At 41.1% G+C, this 19030-nt stretch overlaps 1 protein-coding gene across 5 annotated transcripts in view; it reads left to right on the top strand.

Annotated features, from left to right (window-relative positions):
* Positions 1 to 19030, top strand: part of spg11 (SPG11 vesicle trafficking associated, spatacsin) — a 157225-nt gene that overhangs the window by 55227 nt on the left and 82968 nt on the right. For all 5 annotated transcript variants that reach the window (XR_005941447.1, XR_005941449.1, XR_005941448.1 and 2 more), the window contains exons 17-20: positions 13326 to 13432; positions 13849 to 13994; positions 14545 to 14709; positions 18195 to 18261. Coding sequence is in view for 2 of the 5 variants with exons in the window: in XM_041175101.1 (XP_041031035.1) it covers positions 13326 to 13432; positions 13849 to 13994; positions 14545 to 14709; positions 18195 to 18261 (485 nt within the window). In the remaining 3 variants the exon portion in view is untranslated. The remainder of the gene's footprint in view (positions 1 to 13325; positions 13433 to 13848; positions 13995 to 14544; positions 14710 to 18194; positions 18262 to 19030) is intronic.

Below are 19030 nucleotides of genomic sequence, written 5' to 3'. Positions count from 1 at the left end.
GTCGAGATAGCTGTGGGAGTCGATGGGTTTGTAATGGATATTGGTGGACAGTCTATCACCAGAGATTGAGACAGAGAGGTCAAGGAAGGGAAGGGAAGTGTCAGAGATGGACCATGTGAAAATGATGGAGGGGTGGAGATTGGAAGCAAAATTAATAAATTTTTCCAAGTCCTGACGAGAGCATGAAGCGGCACCGAAGTAATCATCGATGTACCGGAGAAAGAGTTGTGGAAGGGGGCCGGAGCAGGACTGCAACAAGGAGTGTTCCACATACCCCATAAAGAGACAGGCATAGCTGGGGCCCATGCGGGTACCCATAGCCACACCTTTTATTTGGAGGAAGTGAGAGGAGTTGAAGGAGAAATTGTTCAGTGTGAGAACAAGTTCAGCCAGATGGAGGAGAGTAGTGGTGGATGGGGATTATTCGGGCCTCTGTTCGAGGAAGAAGCTAAGGGCCCTCAGACCATCCTGGTGGGGGATGGAGGTGTAGAGGGATTGGACGTCCATGGTGAAGAGGAAGCGGTTGGGGCTAGGGAACTGGAAATTGTTGATGTGACGTAAGGTGTCAGAGGAATCACGGATGTAGGTGGGAAGGGACTGGACAAGGGGAGAGAGAAGGGAGTCAAGATAACGAGAAATGAGTTCTGTGGGGCAGGAACAAGCTGAGACGATCGGTCTACCGGGGCAGTTCTGTTTGTGGATTTTGGGTAGGAGATAGAAGCGAGCTGTCCGAGGTTGGGAGACTATCAGGTTGGAAGCTGTGGGAGGGAGATCCCCAGAGGAGATGAGGTCAGTGACAGTCCTGGAAACAATGGCTTGATGTTCAGTGGTGGGGTCATGGTCCAGGGAGAGGTAGGAGGAAGTGTCTTCGAGTTGACGCTCAGCCTCCGCGAGGTAGAGGTCAGTGCGCCAGACAACAACAGCACCACCCTTGTCAGCGGGTTTGATGACAATGTCAGGGTTGGACCTGAGAGAATGGAGTGCAGTAAGTTCAGAGAGAGACAGGTTAGAATGGGTGAGAGGAGCAGAGAAATTGAGACGACTAATGTCGCGCCGACAGTTGTCAATGAAAAGATCAAGAGAAGGTAAGAATCCAGAGGGAGGGGTCCAGGTGGAGGGAGAATATTGGAGATGGGTAAATGGATCCGTTGAACTGGGGGAGGACTCCTGCCCAAAGAAGTGAGCCCGGAGACGAAGACGGCGGAAGAAGAGTTCAGCATCATGCCGAGCCCGAAATTCATTGAGATGAGGGCGTAAGGGTATGAAACTAAGTCCTTTGCTGAGCACTGAATGTTCAGCATCGGAGAGGGGAAGGTCAGGGGGTATAGTGAATACACGGCTGGGGTTGGGATTGGAAGAAAGGGTGGGGACGGAGGAACAGGCAGGGGTGGAGGGTCCTAGATGGGCCTCCCTGTCGCTTGCCATTTCAACACTCCACCCTGCTCTCTTGCCCACATGTCTGTCCTTGGCTTGCTGCATTGTTCCAGTGAAGCCCAACGCAAACTGGAGGAACAACACCTCATCTTCCGACTAGGGACTTTACAGCCTTCCGGACTGAATATTGAATTCAACAACTTTAGGTCATAAGCTCCCTCCCCCATCCCCACCCCCTTTCTGTTTCCCCCTTCCCTTTTTTTTCCAATAAATTATAAAGATTTTCCTTTTCCCACCTATTTCCATTGTATAAAAAAAACCCCACTAGAGCAATACCTTGAGTGCCCTACCATCCATTCTTAATTAGCACATTCGTTTAGATAATATCACCAACTTTAATTTTAACACCTATGTGTTCTATTGTACTATTGTCGTTGACATCTTTTGATGATCTGCTTCTATCACTGCTTGTTTGTCCCTACAACCACACCCCCCCCCCCCCCTCCACCTCTTTGTCTCTCTATCTCTCCGCCCCCCACACACACACCTTAAACCAGCTTATATTTCAACTCTTTCTTGGACTCGAACGCAAGTTCTGTCGAAGGGTCATGAGGACTCGAAACGTCAACTCTTTTCTTCTCCGCCGATGCTGCCAGACCTGCTGAGTTTTTCCAGGTAATTCTGTTTTTGTTTTATTCAGATCTTTGTTGACCGGCTCAGACACAATGGGCCAAATGGCCTCCTTCTGTGCTGTAAACACCTATGGGTCTATAATAATGAATGAACTTATAATGAACTTATAATTGTGTCTGGATGTTAGGTGAGGATAGGGTCAAGCTCTGTATGGTTGAAAAGCCAGCTGCTTGCTGGCTGTATCTGGGCTCACTGATGAAGAGTGAACACTTGAGTGAGATAAAAAAGGGCAGTTGAATCACACACCAAAGCTAAGTACCTTCGGAAAAGGAAAGGAATAAAGTTGTTAAGTCAGAAACTTGATATCGTTTAATTATGCAGTTCAGTTGATAATTGAACTAAATAATTGATCCAAGTGAACGGTTTCCAGGTAGATGAAGCATTTGCAGTGAATAATCTTTTATAATATGCTCTGAATAATGAATATTCCATTCTCTGCCAACTGGAAAACATCTTTTAAAAAAAGCTTTTTCTAATCTGATATGAATTATCTTGATGCTTATTTATGCATTTCTGGGCTTCAAAGCCACCTGGATTTATGTTCTACTTCGACTTCGCTTTCGTGTAAGCATTGGCTATCAATTATGTGAAGAATGTTTTATGCAGGCGGAAGTGTGATTTACAGAAGTGAAGAATAGTGACTATCGATGCAAACAATATATTTTTGCATTTTATAAGTTTGCCTTTACATGCAGCTCATGCTTGGGACATGCCCACCTTTTCTAGAATATAATCAAAATCATCCTCTTTCCATTTATCTCATTCTCCTATGTCTGTGATCGATTTTCTATCCTGGTGTATGCATGTAGTGCTTGCTCTTAACCCTATGGTAGCTCCAGTACAAATTCTTAGAACTCCTTAGGATTGCAGCAACCTCCAGGGTCAGTTCTGTAGGATATCCATCCTGGTGCAGCTCCTCCCAGTTACTGGATGAGGCCAAAGCCCCAGCACATCGCGCAAGCTATCAGTAAGGATGAAATTGTAGAAGAAAAGATGAGGTTCAATATCGAATTTGGGAAATGCCAAGATCAGGGTTTAAACTGCAGATTTTGGGGGAAGACGGCCTTGCACAGTCAGCTGCAATACGTAAATAAACCTCCCAGGATTCACTAAGATATTAGTGATTGTGAAGAACTGATGGACATCAGGCAGAACAGCTCTTTTATCCCCATGGTGGCAATCAGCATTTAACCCCAAATGTTTGAAAAGCTGCTGAAGTTGACTGCTTCCCCTCAAGCCAGGCAAGCCCAATTCTTTGTAAACCTGATAGAAGCCCTAATATTTGCTGAGTGATCCAGTCCACGAGCACCTGCGCGTTCAGAACAAGGGCTGGTTTGTTTTTTGTTCTTCAGTGCCGATTCGCAGCTGCCAGGCGATCCCTAACCCCTCTCGGTTTCTTTAGGAATCTAATAAATTGCTCCAATTTAGGCTTCTTTTTGCAAGTGCAGCATTACTGTAAACAAGTTAACTGTCCCATTTCCCTGTGTTACAACAGTGATGAAAAGTCAAAATATTTCACTGGCTGCACAGTTTTATTAAAGCTGGAGGATGTGAAAGCTGCATTATAAATTTACTTAGTTCTGTTGAAGAGCCATACGGACTCGAAACGTTAACTGTGTTCCTCTCCGCCGATGCTGCCAGACCTGCTGAGTTTTTCCAGGTATTTTCAGTTTTATTTTTGTTTTGGATTTCCAGCATCCGCAGTTTTTTTTTGCTTTTATTTTATAAATGCAATATTTTCTTTTAATTCAGATTCCAGGAGACCTGTATCCATGAGCTGGCTGCCAGCATTTACAATGCAAAATCCAGCTCCTTATCCCTAAATTAAGATCCACAGATAATTGGGAGCCAAATTTCCCATTTGTAAATGCTGACGGCTTGTAAAGTGCTAATCCACCTGGATCTAAATTAAAACAGCACCAGTTTAAAGGCAGCTCCTGAAGGCAACTTCCTCATAATGTAGACTTTTAGATAGAGCTCAAAGTGTAATAACGATTCTCTTGCTTTACCTATTCTCTTAAATTACTCATTTGAGTTGAACATTTCTTAAATCCCCAAGCCAGCTTAGAATTTGATTTAAAACAAATCCTTGTAAATAGAAGCTACAAGAGCTATATGTTACAACTGATGGGTGTTTCAGTGGGGATTTTCACTAGGTAGATTGGTGGGACTTAAAACAACATCATGAACAGGATTGGGGCAGGCTTTACTCATGAGTTCATAACAAAACTATTCTCCTGTGGTTATTGCATCTGCTTCTCTTTCTCCCCTCCCCCACCCCTTCTGAGAATGAGGGGCAGAGAACAATTTGAAATATGGTGCCACACAGATGTGGGCTCCCAGCCTGCATCATGGGCTTTCTTACGAGGAGTTAGACTGAAAGATAAGGATGAGTAATTAATGGAGAATGGTAACTGGGTCAAGCTTGCTTTTTTTAAAAAGCACATTTTATTTTCAACTTAAGTTGATTGACTCATGTGTTCATCAGTGGTTTTGGTGATATTTTCCTTCACATTACCATAATTCCCTTCTGTGTTACACAACTGACCTAAAATTCAGGATGCAATTGAAATTTACTGACTTTCACAAAGCATTTATTTTCTGACCAGCGTCATTATGTTTTTGGTAGCTTTGGATAATTGCCTCTTATCAGCACCACTTTGTATGCAGTTTGGAAAAGTGACCTATTATGGATTTCACTTATTTTAAACAAAAAAACGAGCAAATCAAGCTGTGATTTTAAAATAAGTCTGTGGTGGTTAATTAAAGCATATGTTTGCTGTATTGAGTTCCTCTGTGTAGGCAAAATGGTGTCCTTATAAAACATTATTGGGTGGCATCAGTGTAAAAGGAACTCCTCAGCACTTATTGCAAACCAGTTTGCTTTGGTGGAGCTCCTTGCAATGAAACATAATTAAATACCAAAAATAATTCTGTACAAATACAGAACCCAGACAATCTGAAAGAAGCAGCTTTATAGAGCTTTGGTAAATCTTAGTATTATCTAATTAATTCACCAGCTGAGGGTTTAGTCTGCCATTCCTGATTTCCTTTCCCCTAACCCAACTCTGCCCATGAGCCACCATAGCGGCTACAGTGGTGCTGAATCAGGAATCCTGAAGTCAGGAATTCAAATCCCACCTTAGCACATTGTGAAATTAATTTAATAAATCTGGTAAATGGATCAATCTGCTAGATTGTTGTAAAAACCCAGCTGGATCACTAACATCCTTCAAGGAAGGCTAAGTGCTGGCACATCCTCAGCAGGGATTTACAAAATTGTTGGACAGGAAAAGACCATCAAGGCTGCCCCCACCGCATGTCAATCCAGCCCCACCCTGTGTGGTTGACTTTTTAATGCCTTCTTAGTTGGCCTAGCAAGACTTTCAACTGTCAGGGCAGCTAAGAATGGGTTAAAATGTGGCATTGTCCACATCACAAGAATAAAGTGTGTGTCATTCCTGGTGAAGAGTAAAGGCAGATTGCCGACACCTTACTAATGATACTATTAGCCTGGTCGGTAGCTGAGCAAGAGTAGCCTCGGGCTCTCCACTTTGACCCTGTTAAATGTCTTGGTGGAATTAGAGTCTCCTCGTGAAGATTCATGCCCCTATGGTACAGCCTGTTAGTGCGTACCTCAAAGTGATAGTACTAATATTTTAGACTCCGGTTCTATTTCACTTCATAACCATTATATATAATAATAATGTTGAAAAGCTGGCTGGTTTAGAAGATTTCTCTTTTAATGATCTGAATCTGTAATATATTTTTGTGACAGCTTGGCAAACATCCAGCCATGAGCACAGAGGCTTATTTTTAGCATTTTAATTAATTCCTAAAGCCTTCAAACAGAATACCTTGGCTGCATTAGAGGTAGATGAGAGATACGTTTTCTCACTGGAAGCTTCTTTTTCACTAAATCAATAGTCAGTGAGAAAATGTTCCTTTCACATAACTCAAAGTAAGATTGCCCAGTCTTCTACACGTGATGTCAGAAATCGAGGCCGGATTTTCACAGCAGAATTGGGAACCTGCTGCCTGGATAATTTCTGGATGCTGACCCCATACTGCAACTGCGTTACTTACGTGATGCTATTTTGAAATGTAAACGCTCTAATTAGGCGTGAGGTGAGCAGCTAAGGCAGCCATAATGGGGCCTGCTGCTACCTTGCCGAAGAGCTCACGCAGCACCTCCGAGGTCTAGCAACATAAGTGCTCGTGAAAGTGGCTGCACAGTGAAACATGAGGTAATGTGCGTGATCTTGTGCAAGATCGCCCATGTCTCATTACTTCCCACGGTTTTGAAAAAACGATTCTACTTCTCCCTGCTTGGAACTGGACAGCTGTTCAGGTTTAAAATTAAAAAGTTAAATTCTTGCCCTTCCCTGCCCATTAACAAGCTCCTCAAGGAGCTTAATGAGCCGTCAATTGGAGTTGAACGGGTTCCGTTTTTCACACCCTCCCATTGAAAATCAGAGTACATCTCGAGGATGTTTGGGCTCCAGAGATACCCTCTGAGAATGCAGTTTATAAATCCTGCCCCTACCTGTTCCCAACCCTGCCTGATATTGTTTCTTTCTCTGCCAGATTTTCAGACATAAAGTTTCGAGTCCATATGACTCTTCAGAGCTGAAGAGAGGTAGAAATGTGATGGCTTTTATACTGCACCTGCTCCACCCCCTCTCTTCAACAGTATAAAGCCCATCACTTTTCTACCTCTCTCCAGCCCTGGAGAAGAGCCATACAGATTTGAAATGTTAACCCTGTTTCTCTCTCCACAGATGCTGCCAGACCTGCTGAGTTTTTCCAGCCTTTTCTGTTTTTATTTCTGAGTTCCAGCATCTGCAGTATTTTGCTTTTATTGAAAATCTGGCCTCTGGTTTTCAAAAACAGAATTTGTTAAATTTAATTGGCACCACGATGGAGATCTTTCAGTTTGGTGACCATAGCAGGGACGTGATGTTTTGGTGATCATTACCTGAAAAGTACTGAGAATTATTTTCATGGCTAGTACGTTTTTAATTTTATCATATTTGAAGGACACAGACATTGTATTTTCAATTATTAATTGAATTAAATAAGTGTTTGGATAAAAAATTTACAGGGATGTGGGGATGCTCCCTGTGATCTGAGACTGCAGTAATGACGATGGTGCTGTGTATGCCAATCATGTTGTCCCCTTCAAGATGCCATGTGGTGCAGCCAGGCAAAGTAGTTTAAAGGTACTGCACACAAGATTTAGAGGGGATCTTGGCTATGGATAAAGACTGGCGGGGGGGTGAGACTAATAATGATAGCTGACCAAAGAACCACAATGGGCTGCTTCTGTGCTGTCCCATTCTTTGATTCTAGTCTCCCTTGGCAAAACAAAATTTTAAAAAGTGAAATTCCCACTCCCACCCACTCCATTGGAAATAATTCTGGGATATTACGCTAGAAATACACAGTGGGCTTATCAGCATCTGGAAGGAGAAAATTTTAGATGTAAACTCTCTCTAAGAATGTGACACGGCATTAATTCCAACTAAGTGTCTCTAACGTGTGAACCTCCCTTTCCTCTTTCAGAAATTGATCTATCTGCTTTGTGTTTCAACTTCTTTTTGGCTTTTTTTAATTTAAAACATTTGCAGCTTTAACTTTTCACCTTTTAACTAAGTTTGCTTGAATCAGTAGTCAAACTTTTTAAAGAATATTTCTGGTGAGGCACCCCTCCAACCCCACAGTACTTGCCATGGTGCTGGTGAACGATATTAGAGATATTTATTGTAACATACCTCCCCCATGTGGCTGGCTTGTGTAATGCATATAAAATTGCACCATGTTGGTTAGATAAAAGATGCACCAACTTACACTTTCCTCCTCTTCTTTCCTGCCCCTTGCCCCCCCCCCGCCCCCATCCCAAAGCTGTTTTGAAATGTAAACTAGACTTGTGTGACTGAGAAGTTGTTCTTTATTCCTCTTTACATCTTTTGTTGCCTTACATATCCATGTGGAGACTTTGATCTAATTTATCATTGGCTGCTGACAGATGATTATTGCAGTGCCAGCTTTTAGACAGATTTAGAGACCACGAACCTAATAAAATGATCAATGTCTTCACTGTTGACTTCACTTCAATTAAACCAACAAATAACTAGAATATTGTACTCCATTCTGGGTACTGCACTTTAGGAAGGATGGGGAGACAGTGGTGTAGCGGTTATGTCAACGGACTAGTAATCCCGAGGCCCAGACAAATGCTGTTCGGACACTGGTTCAAATCCCACCATGGCAGCTGGTGGAATTTAAATTCAATTAATAAAATCTGCAATATAAAGCTAATCTCAGTAATGGTGGTCATGAAACTATCATTGATTGTTGTAAAAATTTACCTGGTTCACTAATGTCCTTTAGGAAAGGAAACCTGCCGTCCTTACCTGGCTTGGTCTACATGTGTCTCCAGTGGTTGACTCCTAACTCCCCTCTGAAATGGCCTAGCAAGCCACTCAGTTCAAGGGCAATTAGGGATGGGCAACAAATGCTGGCCTTGCCTGCAACATTACATTCCATGAAAGAATAAATTTAAAAAATATCAAGACCTTGGAGAGGGTGCAGGGGAGGGTTACCAGAGTGAAACCAGGGGCGAGGGATTTCAGTTGCGTAGAGAACTTGGGGTGGTTGTTCTTGGAGTCAAGAAGGAGAATGTTAACGGGAGATTTAATGGGGTGTTCAAAATTGTGAAGCAGTTTGATAGGGAGAAACTGTTCCCATGGACAGGAGGGAGAAGGGACAAATTTAAGATAATTTGACAAAATATTGGGGAGGAAATGGGGAGACTTTTTTTTCCATACAGAGTTATGATCTACAAGGCACCAAAAAGGTGGTGGAAACAGATTCAACAGTAACTTTTAAAAGAGAATTGAATATGAGAAAAGACTGGCAGCCTACATAAAGGGGAAGCCCAAAGTCTTCTATAGGCATATAAATAGTAAAAGGGTGGTAAGAGGAGTAGAGCCGATTAGGGACCTAAAGGGAATTTACAAATGGATGAAGGGACCATGGCTGAGGTAATAAATGAATACTTTGCATCCGTCTTTACCAAGGGGGTAGATGCTCCCCAGGCCATGGTGACAGATGAGGAAACTCTGTCGCTAGAAGGATTCAAATTGAAAAGGGGGAAGAGTTGAATGGGCTTTCGGTACTTAAAGTTGACAAGTCACCTGGGACTGGATGAGATACAACCAAGGCTATTGAAGGAAGTGAGAGTAAAATTGCAGGGGCACTGGCCATAATCTTTCAGTCTTCTCTAGACTCAGGGAACTGGAGGACTGGAGAATTGCAAACATTTACGCCCTTGTTCAAAAAAGGTTGTAAGGATCAGCCCAGCAATTACAGACCAGTCAGTTTAACTTCAGTGGTGGGCATAATCCTAGAAACAATTATTTGGAATAGAATTAGTAGTCACATGGAAAAATATGAGTTGATAAGGAAGAGCCAGCATGGATTTCTAAAGGGGAAATTGTGATTAATTTGCTGGAGTTTTTTGAAGAGGTGGCAGAAAAGGCCAATGAGGGTAATGCTGTTGATGTGGTGTACATGGACTTTGAAAAGGCATTTAACTCAGTGCCACACAACCAACTTGAGAAAAGTTATTGCTCATGGAATAAAAGGGACAGTAGCACCGTGGATACAAAATTGGCTGAAAAATAGGAAGCAGAGAGTAATGGTCAATGGATATTTTTCAGGCTGGAGGAAGGTTTGTATTGGAGTTCCCCAGGGGTCAGTATTGGGATCATTGCTTTTCCTGACCTAGAAATTAATGATCCAGATCTTGGTGTGCAGGGGATAGTTTCAAAGTTTGCAGATATTATCAAGCTTGGGAGTGTTGTGAACAGCAAGGAGGATGGTGTGGAACTTCAAGAGGATATATGCAAGTTGGTGGAGTGGGCAGATAGGTGGCAGATGAAGTTCAATGCGGAGAAGTGAGAGGTGATGCATTTTGGTAGGAAGATCATGGCTGGACAAAATAAAATAAGGGGTGAAATTTTGAAGTGGGTGCAGGAGCAAAAGGACTTGGGTGTATATGTGCATAGATCATTGAAGATATCAGGACAGGTGGAGAGAGCAGTAATAAAGCATATAGTATCCTGGGCTTTATTAATAGGGGTATAGAGTACACGAGCAGGGAGGTAATGCTGAATTTACATAAGACCCGCGTTAGACCTCAGCTGGAATATTGTGTACAGTTCTGGGCAACATATTATAGGAAGGATGTGAACACATTGGAGAGAGTGCAGAAGAGGTTTACAATAATGGTCTCAGGGATGAGAAACTTCAGCTATGAGGATAGATTGGAGGAGTTAGGACTGTTCTCCTTGGAGAGAAGAAGGCTAAGAGGAGATTTGATAGAGAAGCTCAAAATCATGAGGGGACTGGACAGAGTAGATGGGGAGAAGCTGTTCCCACTCATAAATGGATCAAGAACGAGAGGGTACAGATTTAAAGTGATTTGCCAAAGAAGCAAATGTGATGTGAGAAAAAAACAACTTTACACAACGAATGGTTCGGGGCTGGAATGCACGACCTGGAAGTGTGGTGGAGGCAAGTTCAATCGAGGCATTCAAGAGGGCATTAGATGATTATTTGAACAGAAACAATGTGCAGGGGTACAGGGAAAAGGCGGGGTAGTGGCACTAGGTCGTAATGCTCATTTGGAGAGCCAGTGCAGACATAATGGACCAAATGGTGGCCTCCTGTGCCATTAAGATTCTATGATTCTGTGATGTACTTAAAAATGAGAAATTTGCAGGGCGATGGGGGAAAGAATAGGGGAGTGGGACTAATTGATAGCTTTTTCAAAAAGTCGGTTCAGACATGATGGCTGCCTGGCCACCTCCTGTGCTGTACGATTTTATAAAAGTAAATCCATTGTCACTGGCCAAAGCCTGTAGTTTTTAAATACCTGAAAGTCAGGGTTGGTCTGTTGCTGTTTTTGCCTTTATCATTGCAAAGATTTCAAGTGCTAATTTTTGAGACCTTGCAACAGCAGCAGGTTCATTTCAGAAACGGTCCCCAGCACCTACAGTAAAATATTGTAGCTCTTATTGATGCCGCAAGCTTTGAAAACTTGGCTTATGATCCTGGATCATCGGATTCACAGAGAATCTCTCTTTTGTTGGCTTTCCTCGATGGAAGATTGAAAATTCAATCTTCTTTGTTTCAGACATGCAGTTTGCAGAACAGTACAATGATCAATGCTAAAATATGAAATAGATGATGGAGGACATGTGGAAACCCTTATACAGGCTTTTGAGGCAATTGTAAAATGACAATCGGAACTTGTGTCAATGCTTCTGTGTGTTGAAGGGCAGGGTAAATGTTTAGAACAAAATTCCTGTGAAATGGATGCGCTCATAGCTTAGGATCACCGAATCAGAGAATCCTGCAGGCACAGAAGGAGGCCATTCAACCCATCAGGCAGAATCTTCTGCTTTCGCTGGTGACGACCTTGGAGGGAGGAAGGGCACAAAATTAGGTGCCATGGTGGCTTGCTGGAACCCCACTGCATTACTGCCTCTGCCAGAATTAAGATCTGGACGGGAAGGCCCATTGCCTGATTGAGGGACTGAACATCTGGAAGGGGATGCTGCTAATTGCCACCCCCTGCACTTGTTAACCCTGCCCAACCCCACACCCCACACCCCTCTCCCTGCAAACACCTCACCCCCCCACCCTTCCCTCACATTACTGGTTCACTCCACAATCCTGGGACTCTGATAGGTGTTTTTCTAGCAGTAACCATGGCCTCCCCTGTGGGGCTGCTGAGCACAAGAGTTGCCAACCTCTGATTGGCCGGCAGCTCTCGGTAAGCAAGACTTCCGCCCCCAGGGTCTTGATTCCAGGGGAAGGACCACAAGTGGCCTTGCCACTGTCTGATTGCTTGTGGTTCAACAGGTCTTCCTGAAACAAGGAGCTACAACAAGATTCCACCTGTCGTGCCTATAATGGCTCTTTCAAAGAGCTTTCCAATGAATCCCACTCCTTAGCCTTTTCCACATAGCCCTGCAAATATAGTCCTCTTCACGTGTATGTCCTCTTCAAGTATATGTCCAACTGCCCTTTGGAAATTACTAATAACTATCCTTTCAGGTAGTGTTCTAGACCTTAGGAACCCTCAATGGAGATCTGCTTTCCCCTTGTGCTTTTTTTTTGTGAATAATTTTAAATCTGAGAGCTCTGTTTACATGTTTGGTTATTAGGTAGGGATTTTGTGATTTACTTTTAAAGCTAGTTACAACTGAATGCTTGTGTCTGTGATGCAATGCTAGTACCACATGGGCCAATAAATAGAGACAAATGAATGCAGAAACTTCCTCTCTGAACAGTGGGAAAACCGAGAGATAACCTTATCCTAGTGAAGTTACTTTGGTGAGTGAATCACAACATTCCCACATGTTGACCAGAAAAATAGATTTGAATGCATTATGCAAATATATAGCAAATAGCCATTAAAATAAAGCGCTATTAAGAAAAGTAATTAAATAGTATTTATTCAGACTCCAAGAAAGAAATCCTTATTACATACTATAAATCTGGGGAAGAAATCAAATGGATATTTTAGGAATATATTGCATCTTATCCAGTTTTTTTAATGAAAAATGATCATTAAAAATTGTGACTTAATGTTGAGTTGTGTGATATTGGTAATATATAGTTTATTACAGAAAAGCATGGAAGTCCTCAACAGGCAGAAGCTGACTTTGAATTGATGACTGAGTGCATATCAGGGAGCTAATTAAGCATTTGTGCAGATAATCTGTTCCTAGCCAAAATCCTCATTGACCATATTGTTTTAAGTATGGGTATTTGTGTTCAGCTCTCTCGCATTCTCAGCATAACAACCCCGCTCCTCCCCCCACCCCCCCGCCCCCGTCCCATCCCATCCCATCCCATCTCCCCTGCCAATTAAAAATTACAACAACAGGAAAAGGTTAACTGTACTGCCAGAAAGGAAAATGCAAGCTGTACTGAGGTAAAATTTCAATCGATATGAAAGTTGCGCCCCTACATTCAAAGAGGCTTAAAATTAGGATTCGCCCCACTTCGTTTTGTACTAGGTGAGTGTATAATATGCTGGATGTTTCAAATAGTAAATTGATTTGTTTATCCAATTGTAAAGAAAATTGTCATACTTGTGAAATGTTAGCAATTGTTGGACTTTCAGATATATCCCTTGTATTTCATGTTCCTGAAGATTTTGTTTTTCGCTTGTTTAAAAGGTTAAAACCCTCCAATTGCCCTTTTCTGGATGATGGAAGTCTCCACGTGGCCCACCCCTGGTTTGAATTTTTAATGAGAATAAGAGAGGTTGCTGACAATCTAGGAGGTATTCTTTATACTCTTAACAGTTTAACCAATTTAATGCTTGTTAATTATATAATGTCTATTTAATTTGGCAGTAATGTAGCTGCTTTTGAAGGCACCAATATCCCACTTAGAGAAGTAATTCCACTTGGCAGTGCTCCAGCATTTGGTATTTCCCATTGATTAAGCCTGAATACTGATGTTAATTGTTGAGCATCTGTTCATTGTTACAGATGGAATGGAATTCTGGTGAACTATATCATCATCAGCCTTGCAGTGCTTGTTTTATAACTAACCTTTTGTATTGTGTTCAATCTCATTTCCTAACCCAGCTGGCTTGATATTACATGTCGTATGATATTTTGTACTTCAGCTATCCTTGAGGGCATGGTTCATATTTCAGTCTCAACTACATTGATATTCATTCTGTCCTTCTAGATACATCTGTGACATTCCAAGCAAGCCTGGCCAATGCTCAAATGCTGATTCCCAGTAATCAAGCTAGTGTCAGTAGCATGTTGCTGGAGGGGCACACTCTGATGGCATTAGCTACCATTATGTTTGCTCCTGGAGGAATTGATCAGGTGAGTTGAAATGAGCCATAGCTTTTTAAATCCAGGGTCCTGTGTGTATTAGTTTCTAGTAATTGAGGTTGGAATGGAAGTTCCTGAATTTTGCGCAGCTTTAGGTCTTTTCAGATCTTTTATTATTGAAATTACAATTTAATTAGGAACATCTGCTTTCCTGGGTCCCATGTTGTAGAAACCATGGTAATGTGATATATTGAGTCACAATTCATATAAGGTCTGAAATTGTATTTAGATACTTTTAATACTGTACCTTGTACCACTTATCACTATCTTTCAATCAAACAATATAGGAAACAGCTAGAATCTTAGAATATATGACACAGAACGAAGCCATTTAGCTCTGCTCTCTGAAAGCTATCCACTTGTTCCCATCTTAAATTTATGCTCTCGAGTTACCCATTCACTGACTTGCCACAAATGATCGTTTGCTGAAACATTAACTCTGTTTCTCCTTCCACAGATGCTGCCTGACCTGCTAAGTATTTCCAGCATCTGGAGTACTTGCTTTTATATAAAGACAAGTCTTTCTTTATTGTTTATTTAGGTGATGCAGGAAAGAAAAGAGGTTGGTGATTCTCTCTGGAAAGTAGATCCGCAGCTGTTGAAAATGGCACTGGCACCTTATCCCAAGTTACGGGCTGCTCTTTTTCCACAGCTCACCCCTCACGGCATTCCACCACTGGACATCTCTCTCTACCATCTTTTACAGGTATTTATGGTGTATCTTTTATTGATGGATTGTGTCTCCCCAGATTTCTAAGAACTATTTGAAGCATACTTGTTTTATGTATGTTTTTGTTGAGGGAGAGGGCTCAGTTGTGTAACCATGATCAAGGTTATGTCTTTTGTCTTGACCTATTTCTCTCATTCTTGGCACCCCTCCCCTCCTCTCCCCTTCTTCTTTAGGCGTGCTTGTTTCTTGAGTATGCTATTATATCCACACAATGAATGAGCTTGTACCAGGTGGTATACTCCTCGGGGATGACATAACACAGACAGACTGACTTGATTCATCGTTGTGTTTACCATAACCTGAAATTAAAAGACCATGAAATGTAATCTATGAATTGCAGCTAACAGGAGCTGTGGTGTTGATCTGTGTGCACCTGGTTTGATTGAATGAGTTCGCTACTATTTTTGGAACAAATTTGCATTACTTAATTAGTGGATTCTGTTGAAATTAAAATGAAAGAACATTGTAATCCATGGTATTTGGTTTAATGAGCAGTTATATATGTAGATAGTCTTGGCTGTAATTCATCATTCATTTCCTTATTTAAATCAAAGACAATTGATCTCATTTGGTAATTCTAAATAATTGTATAGCCTCCAACGAAATTGCTTTGCAAATTTACTAAATCTAATTTGTTAATATTTGTCTTTTTTCAAACTCAATTAGAAACTGGGACACCACAGGCCTGATTTTAACCCATTCAAAACCCATTCACTTACACAGTTAAAATCGGGTCCTTGTCTCAAGTATTTAATATGGCATCAGCATTGAGAGAGAAAGCAGCAGTAATAAAATAGTATGCTTCAATGGAAGACATTTTCCTGGCTTGCCTACTTCCTAAGCAGGAGCTGTATAGCTGGGCAGCATTTGGGCACTGCATTTGGCTTCAGTGTCCCTCAGGTAGAGGGAAAACTGAGTTTTTGCCCTTAATTTCTGTCCATTGACACTTTCTTGAAAGTACACAGATGGAGGGTAGCTGATAGATGGGAACATCATCATCTCCCAAGTTCCCATCCAAGCCACAGATCACCCTGACTTGGAAAAAATCACGCTCCCTTCAGTGTCCGTTGGGTCAAAATTCTGGAACTTACTGTCTATTAGTGTATGAGAGAGCCTTCACTACACAGGCTGCTAGCGGTTCAAGGAGGAAGCTCACCACCACCTTCTTGAGAGCAATTAGGTTTGGACAATCAATTCTGGCCTTACTAGTGATGCTCACACCCATGAATGAATAAATTTTTTTTGAAAGAGTCTAGTGAAGGCAAAATTGATATCTGCTGTGTTGCTGCCCTCTCCCTTCCAGTCCTACCCCCCACAATAATCTGCCCTAATCATTATTCAGATTTGCACATGAAGGGGCATTTCGGTGACAAAGCAAGGCTTTTAGTTCTTGTGGAACCATGGCATCTTTTTAAAACAATAATGGCAACTAATGTTACTGGATTTCTCTTCTTAAAAAAATTATCTGGTGTTTGCTACATTTGATATGTACAAATGCATTGCACTGTCCTGTATAATATTAAGTAATGGTGTTGGGGATTGGGCACCTGACTAATGTGTGCCCCTCCAATCAATACTACCAAAAACAAATTGTTGTTATTTATTATTTATCCCATTTGATTTTTATATGACCTTTGACGAAATTGGTTGTCATATTTCTCTATATGACAACAGTGACTACGCTTCAAAAGCATTGACTGTGAAGTGGTTTGAGATGTCCTGAGGTCGTGTATATAAATGCAAATTTGTTCCTTCTATTATCCTGAAGTGCATTTTGCCCTTTTTCAAATCTGCTGTACTACCAGATGAAAACTAGAAAATATTTTAAAAACGAAGTCATTTTCCAAGATTTTCTTTTTCAGAAATAAATTGTAATGTCACTGTGCCATCCAGTGCATCTCAGCCAGATAATATTTTTAAAGAAAACATTTGCATGTGTGAAGGTTTGAAACTGTTGAGTTTAAATTGTTTGGCTTGAGGTCAACTGGATGATTAACATTGCTGCTTTTATCATATTCCACACTCTGTGCAGGGCAGGATAATTTTCCATGGCTCTTGATGTTATAGTCTCGGTTGCAATGTATTAAGAACATCAGTCTGAGGCGGGGATACAACTGTATAGACTTCAGATTATAGTAAACTATTTAACAGTGTGCAGTAAAGGAACATTATGCACGCATGCATTTTGGCAAACGGAAATGTCTTTTGATGATCCTATCATCGAATAAATGGGATGTTGAAATAGAAAAAAAGGCATGTAAAGTATAAAAATTAAGGGAAAAAATATAAATATGTGGCTGTAATTAGATTTGGGGAATGAAGTTTACTAGGCTTTATATCAGAGCTAACTCTGCTGCTGTAATAGTGTTGCCTGAGCTGACAGTTTAATTGTAAAATAAATGCTGACCCAAGGAAACCAGTTTTATTTTTGAAATGTGATTATCTGTTGGGACAGTCATAATGTGCTGTATGGAGCAAAGAAAGATCGCTTGTATTTAATGAAAGCAAAATACTGTGGATGCTGGAGATCTGAAATAAAACAGTGATGGAAAAACTCAGATTTGGCAGCATCTGTGGAGAGAGAAAAAAAAGTTAACATTTTGAGTCGAATATGACACCTCTTCAGTACAAAAACTATTTGTCCCATAGAAGCAGTTCCTTCCAACAGGCCTTAATGTTTGACAGTTATTCTCCTCCGTCAGAAGGTATAGTAAGTTCAGGCCTGTATTCTAAACCTTGAATGAGAAGATGTGTAGGACCATACTCTGGGGGTGTCTCTGGCAAAAAAAAAATCAGTAGTATAGCTAACTTGTCCAGGGAAACCTGAGGAAGCAAGCATCAAAAGAAATAAGATGCAATCTATTAACAGAAGGAATTCAATTGTATAGGATTCAGTCATGGATAGAGGTTTGTGATGTATGAATTGTTTTGCTTTGTGAAAAGTGCTTTAATTTTTTTTCCATTTTTGACACTGTGCCTTCAGGAAATTAATCCTTGTTGTGCAGAGTGCTGTCCATTTTCATTCTCTTTCCCTTCACTCACCGCTCAACTGAACCTTTCTGAACCACTGCCGTTATAATTGATTTATTTAAGGTGTGAAATAGTGTTGATTGTAGCTTTTTTAACTTTAAACATTTGAGCAAATACAAGTTTAATTAATGGAGAATGTTCATTTAGTTTGAAGACCCCTCTGACTGCTAATTAATAATGAATCCAGCATGTGAGACATTGAGACTTTTACACTATACAGTATTTTTGATTTTTAGTTGAATAATAATGAACTTCTGAATAGTTTAACTTTATACAATATATGTATGTGTTAAGATAAGTAAAGCTTATCCTTGTGTGAGTAAATTAGTGGTCAACATTCACATTGAATATCTACACCCATTTCCTCAGCGTGCACAGATGTGTTTTTTCCACAGACTTTGCTCATGGTTTTGTCTTTTCTCTTTTTGCAGTCATTACATCCCTTTGATCCATCACACCTCTTTGGCTGGCAGTCTGCCAACTTGCTTTCCACTTCTGGTAAGTTCCTTTCAAACTAAATTAATGTAACCGGAGTAATGGATGCAGGTAGGTAGGAGGGAAGTGTGGGAGCTTAGCAAAGCTTTCAAGGGCTATTAGGGTGCCTTTATATTAATTTCTCACACTCATTCTGAACTGCTGAGCTCATTAATTTCCACTCATCAATTTCTCCGGTACAACTAATGTTCTTTGATGTACTCAGATATGAGTCTTTTCTGTCTGACTTTTAAATCAGGAGCTGCGCCATCATTATAGATTTAACTTAAACAGAAAGTGCAAAAGTTTATTACAGTGTAAATAATAACGACAAAGCGCAAGGGCTCCCAGGCAAAGGCAACATTCAGTTGAGCCACCTAGAACCAGAAGGTCAATTCCTAAGTTATGCAGAATTAACTAATGTCACCCTCATTTGTGACCCTGAAATTGGGCTTGACTACCTGTACTGGGGAAAGCAAAATTTCTCACTAGTGGCAACATGTGGGAAGTATGCATGGGTGTCAACATTAATCAAGGACAGGATCAAGCCTGGCAATGATGTCTTACAATTGATTAACTTGGTAATACTAACTGCCAAGGAAGACTGGCCATTAGGGTCAGGTTGCAGAGGGTGCCCAGTTTCCATGCAACTGTATCCAAGGACAAATCAATTGCTACAGGAAAGGGAAGGGGAGATAATTGTTTTATTAAAAAAAGCATTTGAAATGGATTTGTAAAACATTTACAGAATTACCTGGAAAAACTCAGCAGGTCTGGCAGCATCGGCGGAGAA

Source organism: Carcharodon carcharias, chromosome 26 (genome assembly GCF_017639515.1).
Source record: "Carcharodon carcharias isolate sCarCar2 chromosome 26, sCarCar2.pri, whole genome shotgun sequence".
Taxonomy (NCBI): Eukaryota; Metazoa; Chordata; class Chondrichthyes; order Lamniformes; family Lamnidae; genus Carcharodon; species Carcharodon carcharias.
This window is presented reverse-complemented; position numbering and strand designations above follow the sequence as displayed.